The sequence below is a fragment of the Ranitomeya variabilis genome, chromosome 1 (genome assembly GCF_051348905.1).
Source record: "Ranitomeya variabilis isolate aRanVar5 chromosome 1, aRanVar5.hap1, whole genome shotgun sequence".
NCBI lineage: Eukaryota > Metazoa > Chordata > Amphibia > Anura > Dendrobatidae > Ranitomeya > Ranitomeya variabilis.
In genome coordinates, this window is record NC_135232.1 from 849,499,656 (window position 1) to 849,524,223 (window position 24,568).

The window sequence follows — 24,568 nt, forward strand, 5'->3', positions numbered from 1 at the left end:
TCATTGGCCGTGGCCGTTTTGCCGCGACCAATCAGCGACTTGAATTTCCATGACAGACAGAGGCCGCGACCAATAAATATCCATGACAGACAGACAGACAGAAGGACAGACGGAAGTGACCCTTAGACAGTTATAAAGTAGATTGTCACAAAAAAATCAATGTACTTATTACTATAATTTAGGGGTGAGAGTGGAAACCAGAATACCAGGAGTAAATGAAGAATCCAGTTAAATTTGAGCCTAAAATCAAATTACTGCAAAACAGTGCGAACGACATAGCCACAGGTCTTGCTCCAGGTTTTCATGGGCCCTGGGTGAAATAGTCCTGGTGGGCCACCAGAGAGTGCTCCATACAGAATGAGCCGCATATATTGCTCCATACAGTATAGTGAGCCACATATAATTCTCCATACATTATATGATGGGCCCCATCTATTGCTCCATATATAATGGGCCTCATATTTTGCTCCATACAGTATATGATCGGCCTCATACAGAATACTGAGTCCCATATATTGCTCCGTACAGAATGAGCCCCATATGATGCTCCATACAGAATGGGCCCCATATATTGCTCCTTACAGTATATGATTGGCCCCATATAATGCTCTAAAAATAATTGGCCCCATAAGATGCTCCATGTATAGTGGGCCCCATATAATGCTCCATATATAATTGGCCATATAAAATGTTCCATATATAATTAGTCCCATAAGATGCTTCATATATTATTGGCCCCATATACTGCTCCATATGTAATTGGCCCCATATACTGCTCCATATAGAATTGGCCCCATAAGAAGCTCCATGTAGATTTGGCCCCATAAGATGCGGCATATAGAATTGGTCCCATAAGATGCTCCATATTAAATTGGCTCCATAAGATGCTCCCTATAGAATTGGCCCCATAAGATGCTCCCTAAATTATTGGCCCCATAAGATACTCCATATAGAATTAGCCCCATATAATGCTCCATAATGCCCCTTCTGATGGTCCCCATATATTGCTCCAAATATATATATAAAAAAATAATGAAATACTCACCTCTCGTTGCTTGACGCTGCTCTGCTCTGGACTCCTCAGCGTCGGCGTCTTCCTGCTCTCAGTGCTGCAACTGCTCAGGCAGAGGGCACACACTGGTGACGTCATCGCGCCCTCTGACCTGAATGTCACAGTCAGAGGATGGAAGATGCTGCTGCGCTGGAACTGGGAGAGGTAAGTATCGCAAGCGCCGGGGCATGGAGCGGCAGGGGGGAGGTCCACTCGCGGGGGCCGGCACCAAGCTCCCATAGCACGCCAGTGTCCTCGACGGCAAGTGGGCCCCCTGCCTGCTCAGAGCCCCGGCACTTGCCCGGGTGCTGACGCCGGCCCTGCATAGCCACATTGGTTAACCAATTTCCCAAAATTGAATTTTAAAGAAAAATTTCAGGCATAACCAAATACCGTAATTACTACACCTTTACCAACTGACCTTAATGGATGGCAATGACTCCCTTTTTGGCTCATAAACACGTGGAAGCTCAGTTTGATGTATTCATCTATGAATGGGTATATTCTTTACAAAAGATTTTGGGGTGGCACAAAGAACAATGAGAAAGTTATTCTCAATCATAAAAATTGAAATAGAGATTTAATATACATTTGTATCAAACTTACTGTATATTTAAACTGGGCATTAATACAATTACAAGTTATCTCTTAGTTTAAACTACTGTACTCAAAGTGTACACTCAGTCGAACTGGGCATGCACGTGTATGGGAGTATCAGTAGGTATCAGGTATTGGCCAGCTGAGCATTACACTTTTTTTTTTATAGATTTGAGAATGTATTATACAATATAATTCCAATATGATTTGCGTTATGATTTTCATTATTAACACTTTCTGATTTTCTTCCATAAGGTCATCACACTGTCTACATTGGAGTTCACGTTCCTAAGAGCTATCGGAGGAGGAGACGTCATAGACGCAGAACCGGCCACAAAGACAAAAAGGAAAAGGAGAGATCAGAAAATTATTCCGATGTCGACAAGTCTGATACAGAAAATGCTGATGACCACAGTTCTAACATCCTTAAGCCCCTCAGTAAGTACCGTGTGCAGTCACACAGCGGTCCTTTGGATCATTTGATTATACAAGTATTAATTGATGGCTGGAGAGTTAAAATACAGAGCATGTTGAATATAAATGGGTTCATTCTGTTTCTTGAATCATAAAGAATGACATAACGAATCCATTGACACGACTGGATGTCCTGTGGTAGTTGCTTCTAATGTTTTGAAAAATAAAATTGGAGCTGTTAATTATCTTAAGACATTGAGGTTGTTTAAAGCGTTATTCCAATCTTTTTCCATGGATAAAGTAAAATAAGCCACTTTGCAATTGGTTTGTTATTAAAATTCTTATCCGTTCTCAATAACGGAGTGACTTTTTATGTTATGGTTTACTACTCGTTGTATAGTGTACTGGACACCGCTGCAGTCAATCAGAGATGTGTGAAAATGTGCTGTGCTTGCACACTCTTTTATATTGAGCTTGTAAGCACTGTACTGATGTACTGTGTTGTGCCCTGAAAAGGTGTTGCGGAACAAACCCTTCCCCCGACAAGGCTGTTGGCACCTAAATGACCAGGCCAAATTTTACAATTATGATCAGTGGAATTTTATGATGTAATAACTCTGGAACACTCCAGCAGATCCCACCGATTCTGAGACTTTTTTTCGGGACATATTGCACTTCATGATAGTGGTAAAATTTATTTGATATGACTTGCGTTTATTTATGAAAAAAATGAAAATTTGGCAAAAATATAGAACATTTTGCAATTTTCAAACTGTTAGTTTTTATGCCCTCAAATCACAGAGTTTTGTCTCACAAAATAGTTAATAAATAACATTTCCCACATGTTTACTTTACATCAGCATAATTTTTGAACCATAATTTTTTTTAGGAAGTTTTAAGGGTTAAAATTTGACCAGCGATTTTCTTTTTATTCAACAAAATTTAGAAAAACATTTTTTTTAGGAACCACATCACATTTAAAGTGACTTTGAGGGATCTATGTGACAAAAGTGAAAAAAAATACCCCAAAATGACACCATTCTAAAAACTGCACCCCTCAAGGTGCTCAAAACCACATTCAAGAAGATTATTAACCCTTCAGTGGCTTTACAGGAATGTTTAGATTGTGGAAGGAAAAATGAACATTTAACTTTTTTTTAAAAAATGTTATTTAGACCTAATTTTTTTATTTTCACAAGGGTTACAGGACAAAATTGACCTCATATGTGGGGGAAAACCACTGTTTGGGCACATGGCAGGGCTCGGAAATGAAGGAGTGTTTTTTGACTTTTTGAATGCAAAATTTGCTGGAGTAATTAGCAGATGCCATGTTGCATTTGGAGTAACACCATTTTGGAAACTAGACCCCTCAGGTAACTTATTTAGATATGTGCTGAGTACCTTGAACCCCAGGTGCTTCACAATTTTATAACGTAGAGCTGTGAAAATAAAAAAATCACATTTTTCCCACAATAAATTTCTTTTAGTCCCAAATTTTATATTTTCACAAGGTAACAGGAGAAAATCGACTTTCAAATTTGCTGTGCAATTTCTCCTGAGTACGCAGATACCCCATATGTGGGGAAAAACTACAGCAGGGCTCAGAAACAAAGGAGTGATACATTGGAATCCAAATTTTGATGGAATAGTCTCCAGGTGTCATGTTGCATTTGGAGAGTCCCTGATGTGCCAAAACAGTGGAAACCCCCCACAAGTGACACAATTTTGGAAACAAGACCCCTCACGAAATGTATCTAGATGTGTGCTGAGCACCTTAAAAGGAACCTGTCACCCCCAAAATCGAGGGTAAGCTAAGCCCACCAGCATCAGGGGCTTACTGTATCTACAGAATTCTGGAATGCTGTAGATAAGCCCCCGATGTATCCTAAAAGATAAGAAAAAGAGGTTAGATTATACTCACCCAGGGGCGGTCCTGGTCCTGGTCCGGTCTGATGGGTGTCGCGGTCCGGTGCCTCCCATCTTCATCAGATGACGTCCCCTTCTGGTCTTCACGCTGCTGCTTCGGCGCAGGCGTACTTTGTCTGCCTGTTGAGGGCAGAGCAAAGTACTGCAGTGCACAGGCGCCGGGCCTCTCTGACCTTTCCCGGCACCTGCGCACTGCAGTACTTTGCTCTGCCTTCAACAGGGCAGACAAAGTATGCCTGAGCTGAAGCCGAAGCGTGAAGATCAGAAGAGGGCATCAACCTATGAAGATGGGAGGCCTCGGCCAGACCATGACACCCACCGGATCGGACCGCCCACCCAGTTGAGTATAATTTAACCTTTTTTTCTCATCTTTTAGGATACATCGGGGACTTATCTACAGCATTACAGAATGCTGTAGATAAGCCCCTGATGCCGGTGGGCTTAGCTCACCCTCGATTTTGGGGGTGACAGGTTCCCTTTAAAACCCCAGGTGCTTCACAGAAGTTTATATCATAGAGCCGCGAAAATTTAAAAATTACATTTTTCCCATAAAAATGTTATTTTAGACCCAATTTTTTTATTTTTACAAGGATAACAGGAAAATATGGAACCCAAGATTTGTTGTGCAATTTCTCTTGAGTACACCGATACACCATATGTGGTCAAAAACTACTTTTGAGACACAATGCACAGCTCAGGAGGGAAGAAGTGCCATAGTGGAGTTCAGATTTTTCTGGACTGGTTCGAGGGTGCCATGTCACATTGGCAGAGCCCCTTATGTGCTAAAACAGCAGAAACCCCCTTAAGAGACACCATTTTACAAACTGTACTTTTCAATGGATTCATCTAGGGGTGCAGTGATCATATTGACACCACCAGTGTGTCACAGAATTTTATACCATTGAAACCAAAATTTTGTTTTAGCCCTAAATTTTACATTTTCACACTGGGAAATAGGTAAAAATAGCATCAAAATTTGTCCCACAATTACTGTTGAATTTGAAAATATCCCATATTTGGCTGTACAGTATTACTTAGCCACACGGTGAAACTTGGGAGGAACTGAGTGCTATTTGCCTCCTGTAGTGCAGATTTTGCTAGAATAGTTTGCGGACTCCATATACAGAGCCCCTAAGTTCCAGAAGAACAGAATCCCCCCTCAAATTACCCCATTTTGGAAATTATACCCCTTTGGGAATTTATCTACAAGTGTAGTGATGATTTTGATTTCCATATGTGTTTTCCAGAAACAAGCAGCATTGAATGTTGCTTAATGAAAATTGCCAACTGCCATTGTAGTGATCAGTACATTGTAGTGAACAATGCATTGTGTTTCTGGAGACACGCACCCGTAAATTACGAGGGCTGTCATCACTACAGAAATGTCACACATACTACCACAAAATGAGTAACAAGTACCGTACTCATGGACCACTATGACACGGACGATATAAAATCAATAAAGTTTATTGAAAATTCATCTAAAAATACACATCATACCATATGAAGTTCTCAGAAAGACTCAAAGTGTCACACTCCCCTTGAAAAAGCACGTGGGCGAATCGCGCGTCAGGGCGTTCCTTGCGGTGGTACTCTAACTCATAATGGGTAAGCATTGATTTACTTTTATTATCTTTCAAGATGTCCCTAATTTTGAGTTCTCATCATCCGGGTAATAATACACTAAATGGTAACCTTAAAGGATGTTTCTGTGAGCCTCATATGGGATAAGTATTGACATACATAAATCTACAATGCTAGGTGATATGTGCTGACCTGTTATCACTGCTTCATATGGAACTTGGATTGAGTCTTTCTGAGAACCTCATATGGTATGATATGTATTTTTGGATGAATTTTCAATAAACTTTATTGATTTTGTATCGTCCGTGTCGTAGTGGTCCGTGAGTACTTGTTACTCATTTTGTGGTAGTATATATTTGTCCACTATCTTTTTGATTTTGTTGGATATTATTGATGGAGAAGTAGGCATAGCAATGTTTCTGGCTGAGATTAGTTATTTGTGCTTTTTGTATCTGTATTTTGAGAAATGTCAAACATGTGAACTCTAAAAGTGGTTAGGCACAGTATGGGGTTCAGAAGGAAGGGGGGCATTTGGATTTGGGAGCGCAGAATTTGCTGATTTTTTTTTTGGGTGGGGGGTGGGGGGCAGGAGCCATTTTGCTTTTCCAGAGTCTTTATGCTACCGGTAGCAAGGACTACCCCTGTATTTCCATTGACAGACGAGGGAATTGAGTGGGGACTTTTTAGTAATGTAGTAACATAGTAACATAGTTAGCAAGGCCGAAAGAAGACATTTGTCCATCCAGTTCAGCCTATATTCTGTCAGAATAAATCCCCAGATCTACATCCTTCTAAAGAACCTAATAACTGTAAAGGTACCTTCACACTTAGCGACGCTGCAGCGATACAGACAACGATGCCGATTGCTGCAGCGTCGCTGTTTGGTCACTGGAGAGCTGTCACACAGACCGCTCTCCAGCGACCAACGATGCCGAGGTCCCCGGGTAACCAGGGTAAACATCGGGTTGCTAAGCGCAGGGCCGTGCTTAGTAACCCGATGTTGACCCTGGTTACCAGTGTAAAATGTAAAAAAACAAACAGTACATACTCACCTTCGCGTCCCCTGGCGTCCGCTCCCTGCACTGACTGAGTGCCGACCCTAACAGCAGAGCGGTGACGTCACCGCTGTGCTGTGCTTTCACTTTATGGCCGGCGCTCAGTCAGTGCAGGAAGCGGACGCCGGGGGATGCGATGGTGAGTATGTACTGTTTGTTTTTTTACATTTTTACGCTGGTAACCAGGGTAAACATCGGGTTACTAAGCGCGGCCCTGCGCTTAGTAACTCAATATTTACCCTGGTTACCATTGTAAAACATCGCTGGCATCGTTGCTTTTGCTGTCAAACACAACGATACACGGCGATCTGACGACCAAATAAAGTTCTGAACTTTAACCAATGACCAGCGATATCACAACGGGATCCTGATCGCTGCTGCCTGTCACACTCAACGATATCGCTAGCCAGGACGCTGCAACGTCACGGATCGCTAGCGATATCGTTTAGTGTGAAGGTACCTTAAGACACAATATTGTTACGCTCCAGAAAGACATACAGGCCTCTCTTGGACCCATCGACTGAGTCCTCCATCACCACCTCCTCAGGCAAGGAATTCCAGATTCTTCTATTTTGGTGGAAAAACCTTCTCTCCTCCAGACGCAGAGAATGCCCCCTTGTGACCTTGTGTGGATTGATTTGAAGCTTTTATTGGGAACAGTATCCATAACATTTGGGATCACATTTATCCTGCTCTGTACGCTGAGCACTTACTTTTGTGTTTCCAACTAAATCTCCGAGTGACGTGATTCAGATGAATCCCCAAAGAATCCATTCACTATAGTGAGGTATCAGAGTTACCTCTGTACAACGGTGTCCTTTTTTCAGAAGTGCACAAAACTGTGGCCTACCGTGTTTTTATGTACAAACAGTTTAACTCTTGTACTTAGGCTATGTTTGGCATTGCTTAAAGGTTTTGTCCCATGAACCACATTTATCACCTATCAACAAGATAGATGTACATGTCATCAGTAGGGACCTGACCACTGCCCTATTCCTTGTCTAAGGGTACTGTCACACAGTGGCACTTTTGTCGCTACGACGGTACGATCCGTGACGTTCCAGCGATATCCATACGATATCGCTGTGTCTGACACGCAGCAGCGATCAGGGATCCTGCTGAGAATCGTACGTCGTAGCAGATCGTTTGGAACTTTCTTTCGTCGCTGGATCTCCCGCTGTCATCGCTGGATCGTTGTGTGTGACAGCGATCCAGCGATGTGTTCGCTTGTAACCAGGGTAAACATTGGGTTACTAAGCGCAGGGCCGCGCTTAGTAACCCGATGTTTACCGTGGTTACCAGCGTAAAAGTAAAAAAAAACAAACAGTACATACTCACATTCCGGTGTCCTTCAGGTCCCTTGCCGTCTGCTTCCCGCTCTGACTGACTGCCGGCCGGAAAGTGAGAGCAGATCACAGCGGTGACGTCACCGCTGTGCTCTGCTTTCACTTTACGGCGGCACTCAGTCAGAGCGGGAAGCAGACTGCGAGGGACCTGGCGGACACCGGAATGTGAGTATGTACGTTTTTTTTTTTTTACTTTTACGCTGGTAACCAGGGTAAACATCGGGTTACTAAGCGCGGCCCTGCGCTTAGTAACCCGATGTTTACCCTGGTTACCCGGGACCTCGGCATCGTTGGTCGCTGGAGAGCCGTCTGTGTGACAGCTCCCCAGCGACCACACAACGACTTTCCAACAATCACGGCCAGGTCGTATCGCTGGTCGTGATCGTTGGTAAATCGTTATGTGAGACGGTACCCTAAGGTGGTGGTCACACATGCACACTTCATCTCCCATAGACCCATAGTGAATGGAGCACTAGTCAGTCACACATGTGCTACCACTCCATTCTTATTTAGGGTCACAGGAACCCTGTTTATAGGTATGTGTATATCATATATGTATCATCTATCTTGTGTACACCACACTCATTATCTCCACTGGCAGCCTCGTACACAAGAATTCCTAATACTAAGCCGAGCCCATAAGGCCCGAATGTGGCTCCTTCTAATATTCTTCCACTATTGTGGATGTTCCTGCACGAAATATGGATTCAAGCTTCTGGTGCTGCTTGTATCAGCAATAATTACTGCATGTATTCGGCTCTGCAGGAGGGTTTGCAGTGGACCCCTTTCTGTGATCCCATTGGTGCAGTGTGCTCAGTTTCTTATTTTTTTTAAATGTTCTCTATCTATGTTCTTCATTGCTAAGAGGGAATAAGAGCCATTTAGTAAATGCTGGTGTAACCCCTAGGACCCTGTCTTAAAATTAAAAGCTGAAGCTTATGTTCTGTCCCTAACTTTGCTCTAAAGAGACATTATTGTTTCTTATTACTTGGCCTGAACACAGACTTTGTAGACGCTATGATTACTTCTTCCTTACATGTCTAGGATAATGATGTATTATATATGCACTGAACCATAAGAGGCGCATATCATCTAGACTTGTAGGTTCCTGTTTGTCTCTGCTCTTTAATCACATGTTGGGCTCTCTAAAGAGCGGCCGGTCTGTCTTAAAATATACAAGGATGAAAAATAGTTTGTGAAGATGGGTAAATATTATGTGATAATTAAAACCGGTGATATGTCTTCACTGTGAATTATACTAGAGGCAGTGGAAAGTTTTCATTCATCGCTGCTGCATTATCACTCATTGATTGTACTTCCCACCACCAAGGCTACCTGCCATATTTACCTAGATTTATGAATAAGTGCGGTCCAGAGTGGTTTCTATCTAAGTGTTTTCTCTTATAAATACTTTACAATGAATCCATTACTATACATTTCTGTTGGATTCAAAGATTACAGCTACAAGAGAATATCTACAACGGATATAAAAAAATCTACACTTCCTTGTTAAAATTGCAGGTTTTTGTCATGTAAAAAAAATCATACAAAAAATAATAATTTCAGAACCTTTTCACCTTAATGTTACTCGTAATCTGTACAAATCCATTGAGAAACAAACTGAATTTTTTTTTGAGGGGGAAAATAAAAATAATAAAACTTAAATGATGTGGTTGCGTAAGTGTGCAATTGGTGATGTGGCTGTGTTCAAAATTAGTCAGTCACATTCAAATTCATGTTACATAGTAGTCAGAACACAGCTGGCATCATTTACAGTGATTGTGATTAATCCCAGATAATGTTTAGCTGTTCTAGCAGGATTTTCCTGACATTTTTAGTTACATTTTGTACATCAAAAGCCATGGTCCATAACAAGCTTGCAACACAGCAAAGGGATCTTATTGTTGAAAGTTATCAGCCAGGAGAAAAGTACAACATTTTTTGCCTTAGACATTTGAAAAATGTTACGCCTTAGGCTGCCGTCACACTAGCAGTATTTGGTCAGTATTTTACATCAGTATTTGTAAGCCAAAACCAGGAGTGGGTGATAAATGCAGAAGTGGTGCATATGTTTCTATTATACTTTTCCTCTATTTGTTCCACTCCTGGTTTTTACTTACAAATACTGATGTAAAATACTGACCAAATACTGCTAGTGTGACGGGAGCCTTAGCCATTCCATGGAACACTGTGAAAATGGTCATCAAAAAGTGGCTTAACTTGACATAACTGTGACATTAGCTATAGCTGGACATACCTCAAAAACTGATGAAAAGTCAAAAAGAAAATTGAGCCAGTAGGCTGCCAGGATTTCCACAGCAACATTAAAGGAGTTGCCAGAATTTCTGGAAAGTACTGGTTGTGTACTGCCTAGGACAGCATTCTCCCATATTCTTCATATTTCTGGCTGGTGGGTTAGGCCTCTTTCACACTTCCGTCTGCTGGTGGGCGTTGTAATGCATTGTTGTGCCGCCGTATCGACGAAAATTGTGCTAATAGTGAAAAACGTGTGTAACGCATCCAGTGTTTTGACGGATGCGTTACAGACGTTGTTGCCTGAATTTCAATGGAGAAATTTTCGGGACGAGAGAGAGAGAGAGAGAAACTTTCCCTGGGTTGGAATATGCTTCCAAGCATGCTCAGAAGTAAAAACTGGATCCATCACTGGATTCCTGCGTTTCACAGTGTGCGCAGGATCCAGTGTCCATAGGCTCCCATTCTGTGGAACGACGTATGCTGCAGGAGGTGTTGGGGAACGTTTTTCCACTGCAGACAAAAAACGTTTCATGGAACTTTTTTTGGAAAAGACAGGCCGTCAAAGTCCACAGGATCCAGTGCACGACGGATGAAACGTGTGGCCATCCGTCGCAATACGTCGCTAATACAAGTCTATGAGAAAATGCAGGATCCTGCATTTCTCAAAAAACAACGTATCTCGACGGGACTACAAAGACAGAAGTGTGAAAGAGGCCTTAGGCTACTTTCACACTAGCGTCGGGCTCGGCCCGTCGCGGTGCGTCGGGTCGAGGTTCCCGACGCTAGCGTTGTCTCCGCCGCACAACGGGGGCAGCGGATGCATTTTTCCAGTGCATCCGCTGCCCCATTGTGAGTTGCGGGGAAGTGCGGGGAGGTGGGGGCGGAGTTCCGGCCGCGCATGCGCGGTCGGAAAAAGTGGACCGTCGGGAGCAAAAAACGTGACATGTAACGTTTTTTGCAGCCGACAGTCCGCCACAACACGGCGCAACCGTCGCACGACGGTTGCGACGTGTGGCAATGCGTCGCAATGCGTCGCTAATGTTAGTCAATGCAGAAAAAACGCATCCTGCAAGCACTTTTGCAGGATGCGTTTTTTCGGCAAAACAACGCATTGCGACGTATTGCAGTTAACGCTAGTGTGAAAGTAGCCTTAGGGTTGCAAGAAGGAAGCATTTTTCTTAAATAGTAAAACATTTATGTCCGGCTATGTTTTGCTAAAACCTACATCAAGTCTGCCAAAAGCATGTGAGAAAAGTGTTATGGGCTGATGAGACCAAGTTTGCACTTTTTTGCCATAGTTGCAAAAGGTATTTTTGATGCAAAGCCAACACTACACATCACCTAAAGAACACCATACATACAGTAAAGCATTATGGAGGCAGCATTATACTTTAGGGCTATTTTTCGACATCTGGAAATTCGGCTTTAATCAAGGTTGAGGGTTTTATAAACTGTTCCAAATATCAGTCAATTTTGCATTAAAACCTTCAGACCTCTTAAAAAAATCTGAAGATGAAGAGGAATTCCCTTTTCAGCACAACAATGACCCTAAGATTACCTCCAAATCAATAAAAGAATGGCTTTTCCAGAAGATCAGAGTTTTGGAATGCTAGAACCCATAACATAGCTTTCTATTGATGGAGTTTTGTGAGGTCTTGTTTTTTTTTGCTTTGTTAGCTGTAGTTTTTATTGGTATTTATTTTATTGGTGCATACAGTTTCTTTTTGCATTTTTGTATTTTTAATGGTTCACTTTTTTTTTAGCTCCCTTACGGACCTTAAATTTGCAATTGTTTTATTGCTTGTTCAATACTACTGTATTACAGTTAAAAATTAAATTCTCCTTGAAGCACCAAGATTACATTAAAGGGGACCTTCAGTTGTAGATGGCATCAATGGGGCAACCAATGAGAGCAGGTGCATTGGCAGCCAAGCCATTTAAATGTCACTTTCAGTGACTTACAAGGACAACTAAATGGATATACTGCATCAATCAATGCTAGCTCCAACCACTGTTGTTACTGTATAACAGATACGACATATGTGAAGCGTGGTCAGATTCTGAGCCCGCTCCATGTACCGGCACCATACGTGCATGGCGGATATCAGGGAGGTTAAACTGGTAACTGGTAAGTCTGCTAAACCTGATAAGGCAGGGCTGGCCACTATTCCCGAAATATAGATGTTAGGTGGTAGAAGAATTGAGCATGGTGGATCTCAGTAAGCCTGATCTTTGGTTTCCACTGCATTTTATACCCTTTAACCCTTTTATTCCACATTCTCAATGGAGCATACATGTCTATGGGGTGTCTTATATGCCAGCTCTGTGACCTTAGACCTTAAGTCCAATATTAGAAAAACGTGGTGGATGTCTTCCAAAAAACAGTGCTGCACCTATTTCCAAATTTTATCTAGTATTGCAGCTAACGTACATTGAAATGCTACTAAACTGCGATATAGCACGCAAACCTTGACACTATTTTTGGAAGTTAACAGCCAAATTTTTCTGTCATTCAAGACAGCTCCATTAAAAACCTATAAAAATTTCTTTCTGATATGACCTAAAACACATAAACGGAGATCTCTGCTGATATTCAGACAAAACACTACTGTAAATATCTTAAAGCCCTTGGAAAGTGCTCATAGGCTTCAAGTCATTGGTCCATTGTTTACAGCGCTGTCAGTAATCAAAATCTATGAATTGTGCCAAAGGGATTGATCTCGTTATGATAGAATTCTATGGTAGCTCAAAAATCATAGACTTCACCAATGGAATATTTGCATGTGTACCCACAGTATGAATCATCTTATACCCACCAAAGCCCCGGTACCATCCTGAGTGCACCCCTCTGTTGACAGCAGAGAGATGCCTACTCTGTAATGAGAACTGCCATGGGATTAGTGCATGCTCCATGATCGGAGACATGCCACCACTTTTCCTTTAGATCACTGCCAACATTAGCTTTCATTATTATGGTGCAGAATAGAAAATTGACTGTTTTTTATGGATTTATATGAACTTTTCATGGATCTATGTGCACCAATACATCTTGCCTATAATTCTTCATTTTACTGCAAACCACGACCAGTGCGCCCTGGCACATAGACGTAGACTACTGACCCATTTATGCCACTCACCCTCTCATGGGTCTTGTAGGTTTGGACTGCGTTACGCTGTACATGAGACATCCCACGGTTTTGACTCCTCCGCGATGAGCACATGCTTTAGGCTGGATGAGAGAGGAAGGATGTGAGTGATAGCTTCTTTGATGAGAGCCAGATATGAGGATGTTACATGTAGAGGCCTTGCAGGGGAAGCTGAGAAGAGAAAATAGGTTAATAAGTATTTTCAGATGTCTTACAGTGCCTGTCTTCATTCGGTGTATTTATATCATGCTGCTGAGAAAATCTTGTGAAATATGTTGTTGCCCTCACATATTACCGTCTACATTCCTGTCTATTGCTCGAAAACGGTATTGTGAATCTTACATTAGCCGGGGGAATGCGAATGGTGCTTTTAGCATTTTCACATCGAAAATCCAGCTTTCCCTTGAAAGTAAATTCCACGTAATCTTATTTGCAAAGTTAGATTTAACAATAGTCTTCTTTCACGATTTTAGCTTATGTAGCGGTTTTAGCCAGATATTGTGTTAACAAGTTTGAGCCAGTAGGATGGATCTCTTGTTGGCTGCATTGCGTTCTGATATTGTGGGCATCACAGTTCAGCGCCGAGGTCATTGTTCCAAAGCCATGTCTAGGACTGCTGAACAGACGTGAGATTTATAAGGAGCCAGTGTTTCTGAAGCAGTCAGATGTGACACTCTGCCTTTGCTCCAGGATTTTCAGACTGTTCTAAGTATATGCTGCTTGGTGAAATGGAACAGAGATCACATGTAATGAACTTGCGGTAGGAGCCAATATGCTTTACCTGAAAGTGGCCGAAGCTAAGAAGGCTTTCTGCAGATGTTGCAGACCCCTGTGCATCATGATGTTGTGTTACCTAGAGCCCTATTGTAAGTTCTTGGGATATCATGATGAACAATATCAAATTTTAGGAATTAAATTTCATAAATCAACTAGGCCAATGTACTTCTTTGACTATATTTAGTAATTCTCCGATATTTGCCATCTCTCCCAAAATAATTCCCGAGTCAACAAATTTTCAGATGAACGTGACTGAAACCTCCTAATAGCCATCTATACCAGGAGATTTCTTTGTTCTGAGAGGAAGGGAACAGGTCATAGAGAGATGGGGAATAAGTGTGAAAGTTATGGCTTTCGAAAGAGCCATGTATGCAAGTATGCAAAGGTATTTGGGCCCAGTATCCCAGAGAGGCCCAGTATCCTAGAGGGGCCCAGTATCCCAGAGAGGCCCAGTATTCCAGAGAGGCCCAGTATTCCAGAGAGGCCCAGTATCCCAGAGAGGCCCAGTATCCCAGAGAGGCCCAGTATCCTAGAGGGGCTCAGTATCCCAGAGAGGCCCAGTATCCTAGAGGGGCTCAGTATCCCAGAGAGGCCCAGTATCCTAGAGGGGCTCAGTATCCCAGAGAGGCCCATTATCCTAGAGAGGCCCAAAAGATCCTTTTGGTGTTATGACAAGACTAATAGTACTAAAAACCCTTGATCGTTAGGGACCCTGTTAGAGATTTCACAATGGGGTCCACAAGCTTCAAGTTATGTCATAAGGTGTAGCTATGACCAAAATTTGCCAACGGCATCACAATTAATGTCAACTCCCTTTTTATAAAATTAGAATAGCTTTGTCTGCCTCCAGAGTTGCCCAGTAAAAGTCTTTCGTTGGGACTTTCATTTAATTGATTGTTATCTAGGATTTATCATAGCTAGATTATAAAAAATTGGACTGCACTCAGATGTTATCCGAATGCAGTCCTATGTTTTCCACAGACTCATTAACTTGTATGGCCGAATGTGATCCGAATATCGGATCAAACTTGGTCAAGCTGCGATTTATTTTTTTTCCCCTGGACCGGTTCTATTTGAGAAAAAAAATCTGACATGTGCATGGCCCCATAGAATAACACTGGTCCAATTTCGATCCAATGGTTTGTCAGATCACACTCATACTGAAAATACAGTCATCTGCACCTGCCCTTGCTACCATTTTTGCTGTTCAACCTTCAAAATTGTGACATGCCTAGGCTAGGCAGCTTTCAAAAAACAAATGCATCAGAAAGAAGAAAAAAAACTATCGCCTTAAAAGTTTCAACACTTTATTATAATCAATTTTAAAATGTAAAATTTACAAACAACAACCATGTAAGTTAAAACTGTGAAGACACGATGTGCAAAATAAAGTCGATCTGACCAGTATAGAAAAGTGCCAAGGGTTATAAAAAACAAAAACAAATATGCGTTGTGGACTTATGGATTATCAATCAAAAAAACTTTGTTTTCATAAAAGGGTAAAAAAACATCTTTAAATGGTCCAAGTGACCTAAGTATCAAATAGAATCTATAAAAGATTAGTCCAATAAATAGTAGATGTAGCGTTTGTAATGGATAACAAACAGATATTGAAAAAAGGAGGTGTTATGCCGTCTATGTTGATAAAGTGTCCAAATGCAAGTGCAGCATGGTTAGGTAGAAGGACTCCTAATGAGATTGGCGGTGCATATATAATGAATTGGGGGCAGAGATTACATGAGTCATAGGAGAATCCAGGGGCAAAAGATGGATCAATAGTACAACATGTAAACATATCAGTAAGAGCCAGGGTCCAGAAGGCTCCAATGTACCCCCTTGACGCGCGTTTCGAAGGGGCGCATGCACTTTTTTTCTACATAGGTTTTTTGTTAGCATCACGGTCCTCCGTGTTTATTATGTAGGGCACTTTTCTGTTTTTATAATCATGTACAGTTTTATGAACTGTATGGATCATCTTATTTACAGCTATCCGTATCTTTGGATTGTAGAAGGGAAAGATTCATCCCAGAAAAGCCAACTGGAAATGTCTTGGATTGATGCCGGTATTCAACGTGTCTTGCTTGCAGGGTATTTGGTGCCAGTGTCTTGCAACATTTTAAAGGCCCATGAATCAATGTCTCAGAACAGAGCAGTTGACCCCTGTGCCTCCGGGACTGTTGCTTACTGTGAGAGCGGCACTGCTACAATACATACTTGGTGAGTGGCATTGTCCAGGTGATTTCTTTAGTCATTGTGCATTTTTGTATGCAATCGCCATATTATCACATGTTGGGGTAAGAGAAATATCGCGGCTTCACTTCCTTGTACTTGTCTATTCGACGTCTTTGTATGCCGTGGTGAAACTTTACTTAATGTTCATGGGAACAATAGCCGTCTGTGCAATTTTCGCACAGGAAGCGAGCACCAAGCTATTGGCGAGCAGTTTTTGTGCTGTCACACAGTGCTGCCTTTGATACTTGCCAAGTCCACTCATTCTTTATTTCCGCCTACTGTTTTCCACTTTTCCCCCTTTTCTCTTTAGATTTTTCTTAGCCTTTCCACATGAAGTGGAATCATTTATTTAGTAAATGTAAACTCTGTCTTTTACCAGAGAAAGAATCACCCAAGTGAAAAGATCTCTCATTCTTTGGCCTAGTGTCTTTGCTTAGCCAAGGGGCCATCGGTGATGGGAAAGCAAATTAGAGGGCTATGAATTGGTCTAGAACATACAAGGCACAGCTGATTCAATCGTCCTTCTCTAAGAAGTCTTCATTATATAGTGTCAGGTTTCAAATGAAGCTCTTGAGATATACTAAAAAAAAATGATGATAAAATATTGCAGTAGAAATGAACAAATATTAGAAAAATACTGCCAAGTATCTGCTATAGAGTTTTGAATTGGCCAAAAGTTAAAGGAAATCGGTCACCAGGTTTTTGCTGTCCCATTGAGAACAGCATGATGTGGGGGCACAGACCCTTATTCCAGTAACTGGGCTGCTTGCTGATATTTTGCTAAAATCACTGTTTTATCAATCGCAGATCTACCACTTCTCTGAATGCTCAAGACTATTTACAATGGCAAAGTTTGGGCACCTCTGGTCAAAATGACTGTTATTGTGAACAGATAAGCAAGTTGACGATGAAATGATCTTTAAAAGGGATAACGTTATAGATGACCCATTGCCTTTGTATTTTAGGAAACAAAAATACAGCTCTGGCAAAAAATTAAGAGACCACTGCAAAATGTCCAATGGGATGGCTTTTATGCTATTTTTGATCAAAAACAGTATAACTAAAAACTGTGTTATTTAGATGCACTTTTTGCTTTTTACTTATTTACAGTTATTTACTAAGTACCTGCCTGTAAGGTTATTAGAAGGGTTCACTTACTAAAATAAAACAAACATGACAATAGAACTACAAAATAACTGCGTCGCCAGCCCAAATTAGCTAATTACTATGTGGTTTCCCCAAAAAATGTAGAGTGAAGCCAACAGGAGCCATAGTGGCAAAGGGTTTATCCTGGGGCTGCTACATTTAGAGTTATTGGTCGGGGAACAGCACGTGGGACCCCACTGAATGTATATGAATGGTATGCCCACCTTAAGTGCTGTAAAAGACTCCTAATTTTCATAATTGATGCTCTCTATTTGGGCCCGAGTACTTTACTGCTTATTTGTATTTACTTATAGCAGATGCCGCTTCTAAAAATGGATTTGGGATTATCAAGAGTTTTGTGTTTTCGACAGGGGTCACGCACATTTCTGGGCTTGGCATAATGATTTACGAACAGTCCTTATGATCCAGTTATGTAAGTTATTTGGTGAGCAGAGCAAATCCTTCAGTAAGCTAAGGTTGTAGAGTCTGTCTTATCTGACACATACTTATGTGTGATTCCTAGTGGTTCACCTCCGGTGTCAGGGCAGTGTCACTGTGCAGCCAGTGGATGTCACTGTCCACACTACTACACAACCACTTTGTCCATCTAGGATTCTTATATACTGTCTGTCTACAGGAGCACATCCAAGTGTAGCAGTAAAACAAAGGGCTTTTTTACATATGTGGCTAATTTTCATGTCTTTGCTTTTGTTGTTTCCTCTTCACTTTCCAAGAGCCGTAACTTTTTTTATTTTTCTGTCAGCATAGCCGTGTGAGCGCCTGTATTTTGTTTTACAGAACGTTTTTTAGTTTTAAATGACACCATTTATTTTACCATACAATATAATGGACAGAAAAACTGGAAAAAAATCCAAGTGTGGTGAAATTGAAAATAAGTAGTGATGAGCGAGTATACTCGTTACTCGAGATTTCCCGAGCACGCTCAGGTGTCCTTCGAGTATTTTTTAGTGCTCGGAGATTCAGTTTTCATCGCCGCAGCTGAATGATTTACATCTGTTAGCCAGCATAAGTACATGTGGGGATTCCCTAGCAACCAGGCAACCCCCACATGTACGTATGCTGGCTATCAGATGTAAATCATTCAGATGCGGTGCAGAAAAACTAAATCTCCGAGCACTAAAAAATACTCAGAGGACCCCCGAGCATACTCGCTCATCACTAATAATAAGCACTAATTCCACCACTTTCTTTTCACAACGTTAAGTTTATGAAAAAAAAACCTGCAAAAAATGTCTTCAGTCACCATGTTCTGAAAGCAATGGCTTTTTTTAATTTTTGCAGTCAACATAATTATATGCAATTTCACATTTTGTGGGACAAGCTGTAGTTTCTATTGGTACTGTGGTATCGTATGACTTTCTGATATCTTTTTATTCTTTTTTTGGGGGATGGAGAGCGGAAGTGAAGCGACCAAAAACAGCATTCCGGAAATTTTAATTTTTTTAATTTTCAGATCTGCCCTTACTGTATGGGCTAAAAATTAAAATATTTTAAAATTTGGACAATTATGTATGCGGCATTGCCAAGCCCATTAATCATTTCCTATATTTTAGATTTAGCTGTTTATGATTTGTGAAAAGAAGTGATTTTAACTTATATATATTTATATTTTTATGTTATGCTAATTAGTTTTGATTAATTTTGTTAGTCCTTGAAAGTTCAGTCACTTGATCACTTAGACAATACATTGCAATAGTATGGTATTGCGGTGTATTTAATAATTACTGTCCTGTATCCTTCATAGGTGCACAAAATGTCAAATGTGGGGGCCTTCAGTAGGCCCCAGCTGCCATGACAATTCCATTCACCCTCCCTCCCCATTACAAGTGGGCCGATGGGAATAGAAATAGGAAGGGACATCGACCTTTTCTAACCTTTTAAAAGTTACTGTCGCGATTGACAGCAGCGTGTACTGTAAGTGATTGAACTGTTATGAAAGGAGCTAACTAATCATAGAATGTTAGAGTTGGAAGGTACCTCGAGGGTCATCGTGTCCAACCCCCCTGCTCAATGCAGGATTCACTAAACCATCTCAGACAGATGTCTGTCCAGCCTTTGTTTGAAGACTTTCATTGAAGGAGAACGCACTACTTCTCGTGGCAGCCTGTTCCACTCATTGATCACCCTCACTGTATCACAGTAGTTACTCCTGAGTGCCAGAGGTATAACACAGCAGGCACCCACAGGGCCACACTATAGATTTCTCCCAACTCCTGTCCCTCACATGTATGGTGTATGTCACCAAATGGCTAAAGTGGTTTTCCAAGACTTCGATATCAATGATCTGTCCTTAGGATAGGTGATCAGTGTCACATGGGTGGGGTATAACAGCCACACTGATGGCTCCTTGCAGGCCGGATATACACATCGTACAGAGCTGGGACAGCAGGGCACCATACACTTCATAGTGGCCATTTTCAGGAACTGCAACACCCTTCCTATTCACTTCAATAGATACATTGTATTAGTCCACGATACAGGAACTATTCATGTTCCTATTTTTTAATTTTCTACAGTATTTTTGTATAAATTAGTATTGGGCATCGAGGCCTGTTGTTTATTTATAAGTACTAATGTTCCAAGTACTAATGTACACAGGTCACTATATATGTAGAAATTTTCCATGAATGCGATGTGTTTTTATTTATTTGCTGATACTCAGATCCATGGAAGCTAGATTAAAAATTCAGATAATCCAAGTTCAAGGAATTGGATTGATGAGAAATAATTAGAGAAGTTGTAAAGTTAGAAGTCCTAAAGTGAACAGCGTCCTTTTATGAATGATGTAATTTCTAGGTTCAGATTCTCATCCGGATTTTATTTTTTATAAATATACTTTATTTTTCTGATACAGAATTCCAAATCGCCTGCATGGGTGCAGATTTCAGACAAGCTGTCTCCTTGCAGCTGCCACTAGAGGCAGCCTGTGCGTGCTGCAGAATATCAGGTGTATATTAGTATGCAGGCCACTGTGGTTCTATGGAGCATATTGTAATGTCAAACAGTGTAGGTTTATTTTTATTTTGGGTAGTTGGGGGACAAGGGAGCCTGAGAAAGGAGCCCTTTCATGCCATTGTTATGATCTCGGCATTGGTATGAAGCTACTATATGCTTATAAGGAAGCAAGATGTTTTTTTACACTATTTGGAAGACACAAAAGTCGGACGTTATGAGTGAAAGAGTGCCGGGAATTCTAATTCATTATTAACAGGACAGATATGAACATAAAATGTGGTAATATGCTTTATTTCTTATTTATGTTTGTTCTCAGTTGCTTATCATTGTATGAATCATATCGCAGCTAAGTGTGAAGTGGTGGAGGTCATCAATCCCTTAATTTCATGTTGCCAATCATAACTACCTAAATAGAAGAAGCATAGATTTTGATTTTCCTATTTTTTTGCATGTATTATTTTATATTATGGTAAATATATTCAAACATATCTATTTTCTTTCTCTTATGTCACAAACCAAGTAGCTGTGTAGGCAGTATGTGGCCAATATGGGGTTTTGGTCTTTGAATGTTCTGTATGTTTCTCTACAATGGGAGCAAGCAGATATCCTAATAAAAACTGTGGCAAAATAAATATTAGGAAGTTGTAGAACTTTTCCTTATACAGTAGTAATCAATCTTTCTTTACTAAAGACTAGACAACCCTTTTAGCACTTTATGTTTTATCTTCCTTTGTACAAAGTCATGTAGGAGGCAATGAATTCGCTCACTGTACATACAGCTGCCCACCACACACCACACTGGTGGTCATTTGGCTCCTTTTACTCCCTTTTGTCTATTCTTAGAGAATGTATGATAAGAACATACAATTTATATTTATGTTGGATGGAAAGTTATGCAGATATTGTATTATCATCAGTTACAGTAAAATGGAGGGGGGGAAAGAATAGTGAAGAATTAAATAGGTCTGTCATGGTCATTTCCTGCTTGTAGAAAATATACTTGTCTCCTATCCAACACTCTAGCAATCAATTGCCATTATTCCCCCCTCACACACAGTGTCAAAAAAATAAGCCCTCACTTGCCCATATTGATGTAAAAATAAAAAAGTTATGGCTCTGGGAAGAAGGGGAGCAAAAAACGGAATCTCAAAAATGGAAAAACCCAAGTTCATGAAGAGGTTAAAGGTAACCTGTCACATGAAAAAACGCTGTTAACCTGCAGCTGTAGGGTTAATCTGCAGGTTAATAGCATTCTAAAAACCATGCGGCGGCCGCACTGAAAGCTCAGCTGCTAGAAGAAAATTAACTTTATTCCTCCCGGTAGTCTCAGGTTCTCAGTCACAGAGGTATGGCCGGTGCGGCTTCAATAACCACTCAGTACACAGTGAGTGGCGACTTTACCCATGCCCTGACACTGACTGACAGCCAGCCCTGTTCTGATGCACTTCTGAGCTGGTTGTCAATCAGTACCAGGGCATGGTTACATCTGCCGCCCACTATGAATTATACACTCAAACAGCCACATAGGTGCGGGGCATCACGTGAAGCCATGACAGCACAGGATCTTACAGCCAATAACTTATGAAGTATTTCCTTCCTAAGAAATAATATTCCCTTGATCACAACAAGCGACTTAGTGAGAAAGACCCTGGCAGGGTCGAAACGTCTAACTTTGTCACACATTTAACAGCAGCTTTGTTTATGTTTGCCTTCACAAACAATTCAGAGTGAGTGGTGAATCTCTGTTGCTTTGGTCAAGGGGTTACATACCCCATTTCACCAGCACCTCGAAACACGACCGAGTGGACGCCAATCTTCTAAATATCCACTATGGACCAAAATAATACGTGACGGATCAATCCAAACTTTTGATCAGATTCGCTCTGGTTATGGCATTCCACATAGAGCCTTCTATCAGTATTTGCAGCTTCGTCATGCCTTCCAGACACAAATTAAGACTACCAACGTAAATATCACAAACCACAATATCTTAGATTTAATCGCTACAGCATCTAAAACGAAGGGCCTTATTTCCTCCATTTACAGGATATTATTACCCTTATACCTAGATAAGCATCCCATGTTGGTCAGATCAATGTGGGAGAAGGATGTTGGTCCCATATCTGAAGAATAATGGAATGAAATACTAGAAACAACACCTATATATCTCTATCTGAGTCCCAAAGAATGTCCCAAATTTTCCTTATCCACAGGGTATATAAGACACCTAATATATTGTTTCAAATTCGGTCTCGGACTGAAGACTCATGTCCAAGATGCGGTACAAATGGGGCCCATCTGATCCATATGCTATGGGAATGTGTTGATATAGGCCACTACTGGGTGGGGGTAATTTCTCTGATTAAACAAGTATTCGGGATACACATATAACTTGATCCTAGGGTGTGCATACTGGGCCTTCTGGGGGGTGGGGGTAGATTTGCGATCCCCTGTGACTTCTGCCATTCTGAGAATACTGTTTCTGGCCAGGAAATTCTTAACATTGCACTGGTTAGACCATAATCCCCCAACATTGGAGGAATTGAAAGCTAAAATTAATAATATCTGAAGAGAGGTACTTACATTAAAAGGAACTCAATAAAAAAGTTTATAAATATATGGGAACGGTGGCTGGTCACCCCTGGGGCGGCATCTGTGGACCTACTCAGAATAACTGTACTAGACCGGTTGGCTATTTTGGCTTTTTAAATATTGTATGTTGAGGACATATAGATACCAATTATTTTCTGTTTGTAAGCATGTTGTTAGTGAACATACACCAATACTACAGTAGTTTTGGTATAATCCCTGTATTTAATAACATGTCACCAGTCTTTGGGAAAATCTTCATTTGGACAAAATTGATAACTTTGTTTGGCATGGAATACCTTGGCAGGTATAGGATTATATAAACTTTAAGGGTTAAACTTGTGTAACCATACAATAACGGCCTACCAAACTAAAGCCTTATAATGTGGATATTGCTAAGCTTAGGTTCTTCAGGCTGTCTTTACTGGGATGAAGTACTTTAAAAGCTACACTAAAAAAATCAAGGTTAAATGTGGCATTAAGTAATTGCATTGAATCTGTGATTTTACCGCAATTTGCCAAATGATCGGTAGAGTAAAGGAGCAGAAAGAGAACGTGGATTTGGCAAACTACAATCCAATATACTTCTTCACCAAAACTTTGGATCTAAAAACAATTTAAGCTTGTTTGCAGACGGAATTTCTTAGATGCAGGGTAACCCACCGAGCTTTCCCAGGCAAAACCGCTTCACTGATAGCATTGCCAGTGTTGTTGCGGCAGCGCCATCTTTTTCTGTATACTGTCAAGTATAGCATGTGCGCCTTCCTAGCGGAACATGCCCTAAGAGTAAGCATGATACTTTTTTTTTAACCCTAACATACAAAAGATGGAGAATGTGCACAACAGTATCACTTTGACATATTAGCCATGCATTATAGTCATGTTTGGGTCGTTTTCAAGGCCTTTTCAGGTGGGTTTCAGGCACAATCAGACTAAAAAAGACACTATGTTCACATGCCCTAAATCTATGTTATTGCCAATAACCTATTCATGTTCATGAGAACTAGTAAGAGACTTGAAACACTGATTGTGCTTTAGGAAACACTAAGTAGTGGCATTTATGGTTTTGGAAAGCTTTTAGATGACTTAATGCTAAATGCATTAGGCATAATGTAAACCATTGTATTTAATTTAATTTAGCATGTGTCAGAGTCTACAGTCGTGGGATGGTGAAGTAGAGTGTTGATACAGAAATTTTGAATATTATTTCTTGCTCACAATAAGGCATAATCATTGTAATGGTAATTGGCACTTTGAGGAGTGCATAGTTATAATTAATGTCTGTGAATGCCTAGAGAACTGTAAGCCCCACAATAAATCCTCCAGGAGTAATTTAGGTGCTGCTGTGGTCTTAAGGGGTGCTACTTCCCCAGTGCATAACCCAATTTGATATTGTTTATGGGGCTACACAAGCCTCTTATATACTGGTGCACTGGCATGTCCTGGGTGCCACTATACCTGGTAGTCCACTAT

General features: G+C 40.9%; 1 protein-coding gene and 1 long non-coding RNA gene across 13 annotated transcripts in view; one reads left to right on the plus strand and one right to left on the minus strand.

Annotated features, from left to right (window-relative positions):
* The window catches only part of SLC4A4 (solute carrier family 4 member 4), a 375,082-nt gene that overhangs the window by 178,931 nt on the left and 171,583 nt on the right, over window positions 1–24,568 (plus strand). For all 12 annotated transcript variants that reach the window (XM_077276704.1, XM_077276710.1, XM_077276720.1 and 9 more), the window contains exon 4: window positions 1,904–2,086. In XM_077276704.1, coding sequence (XP_077132819.1) covers window positions 1,904–2,086 — 183 coding nt within the window. The remainder of the gene's footprint in view (window positions 1–1,903; window positions 2,087–24,568) is intronic.
* LOC143787775 (uncharacterized) overlaps window positions 1–24,568 on the minus strand; it is a 61,389-nt gene that overhangs the window by 18,244 nt on the left and 18,577 nt on the right. Inside the window, exon 2 of the long non-coding RNA XR_013218463.1 lies at window positions 13,367–13,546. This is a non-coding gene — a long non-coding RNA (uncharacterized LOC143787775). The remainder of the gene's footprint in view (window positions 1–13,366; window positions 13,547–24,568) is intronic.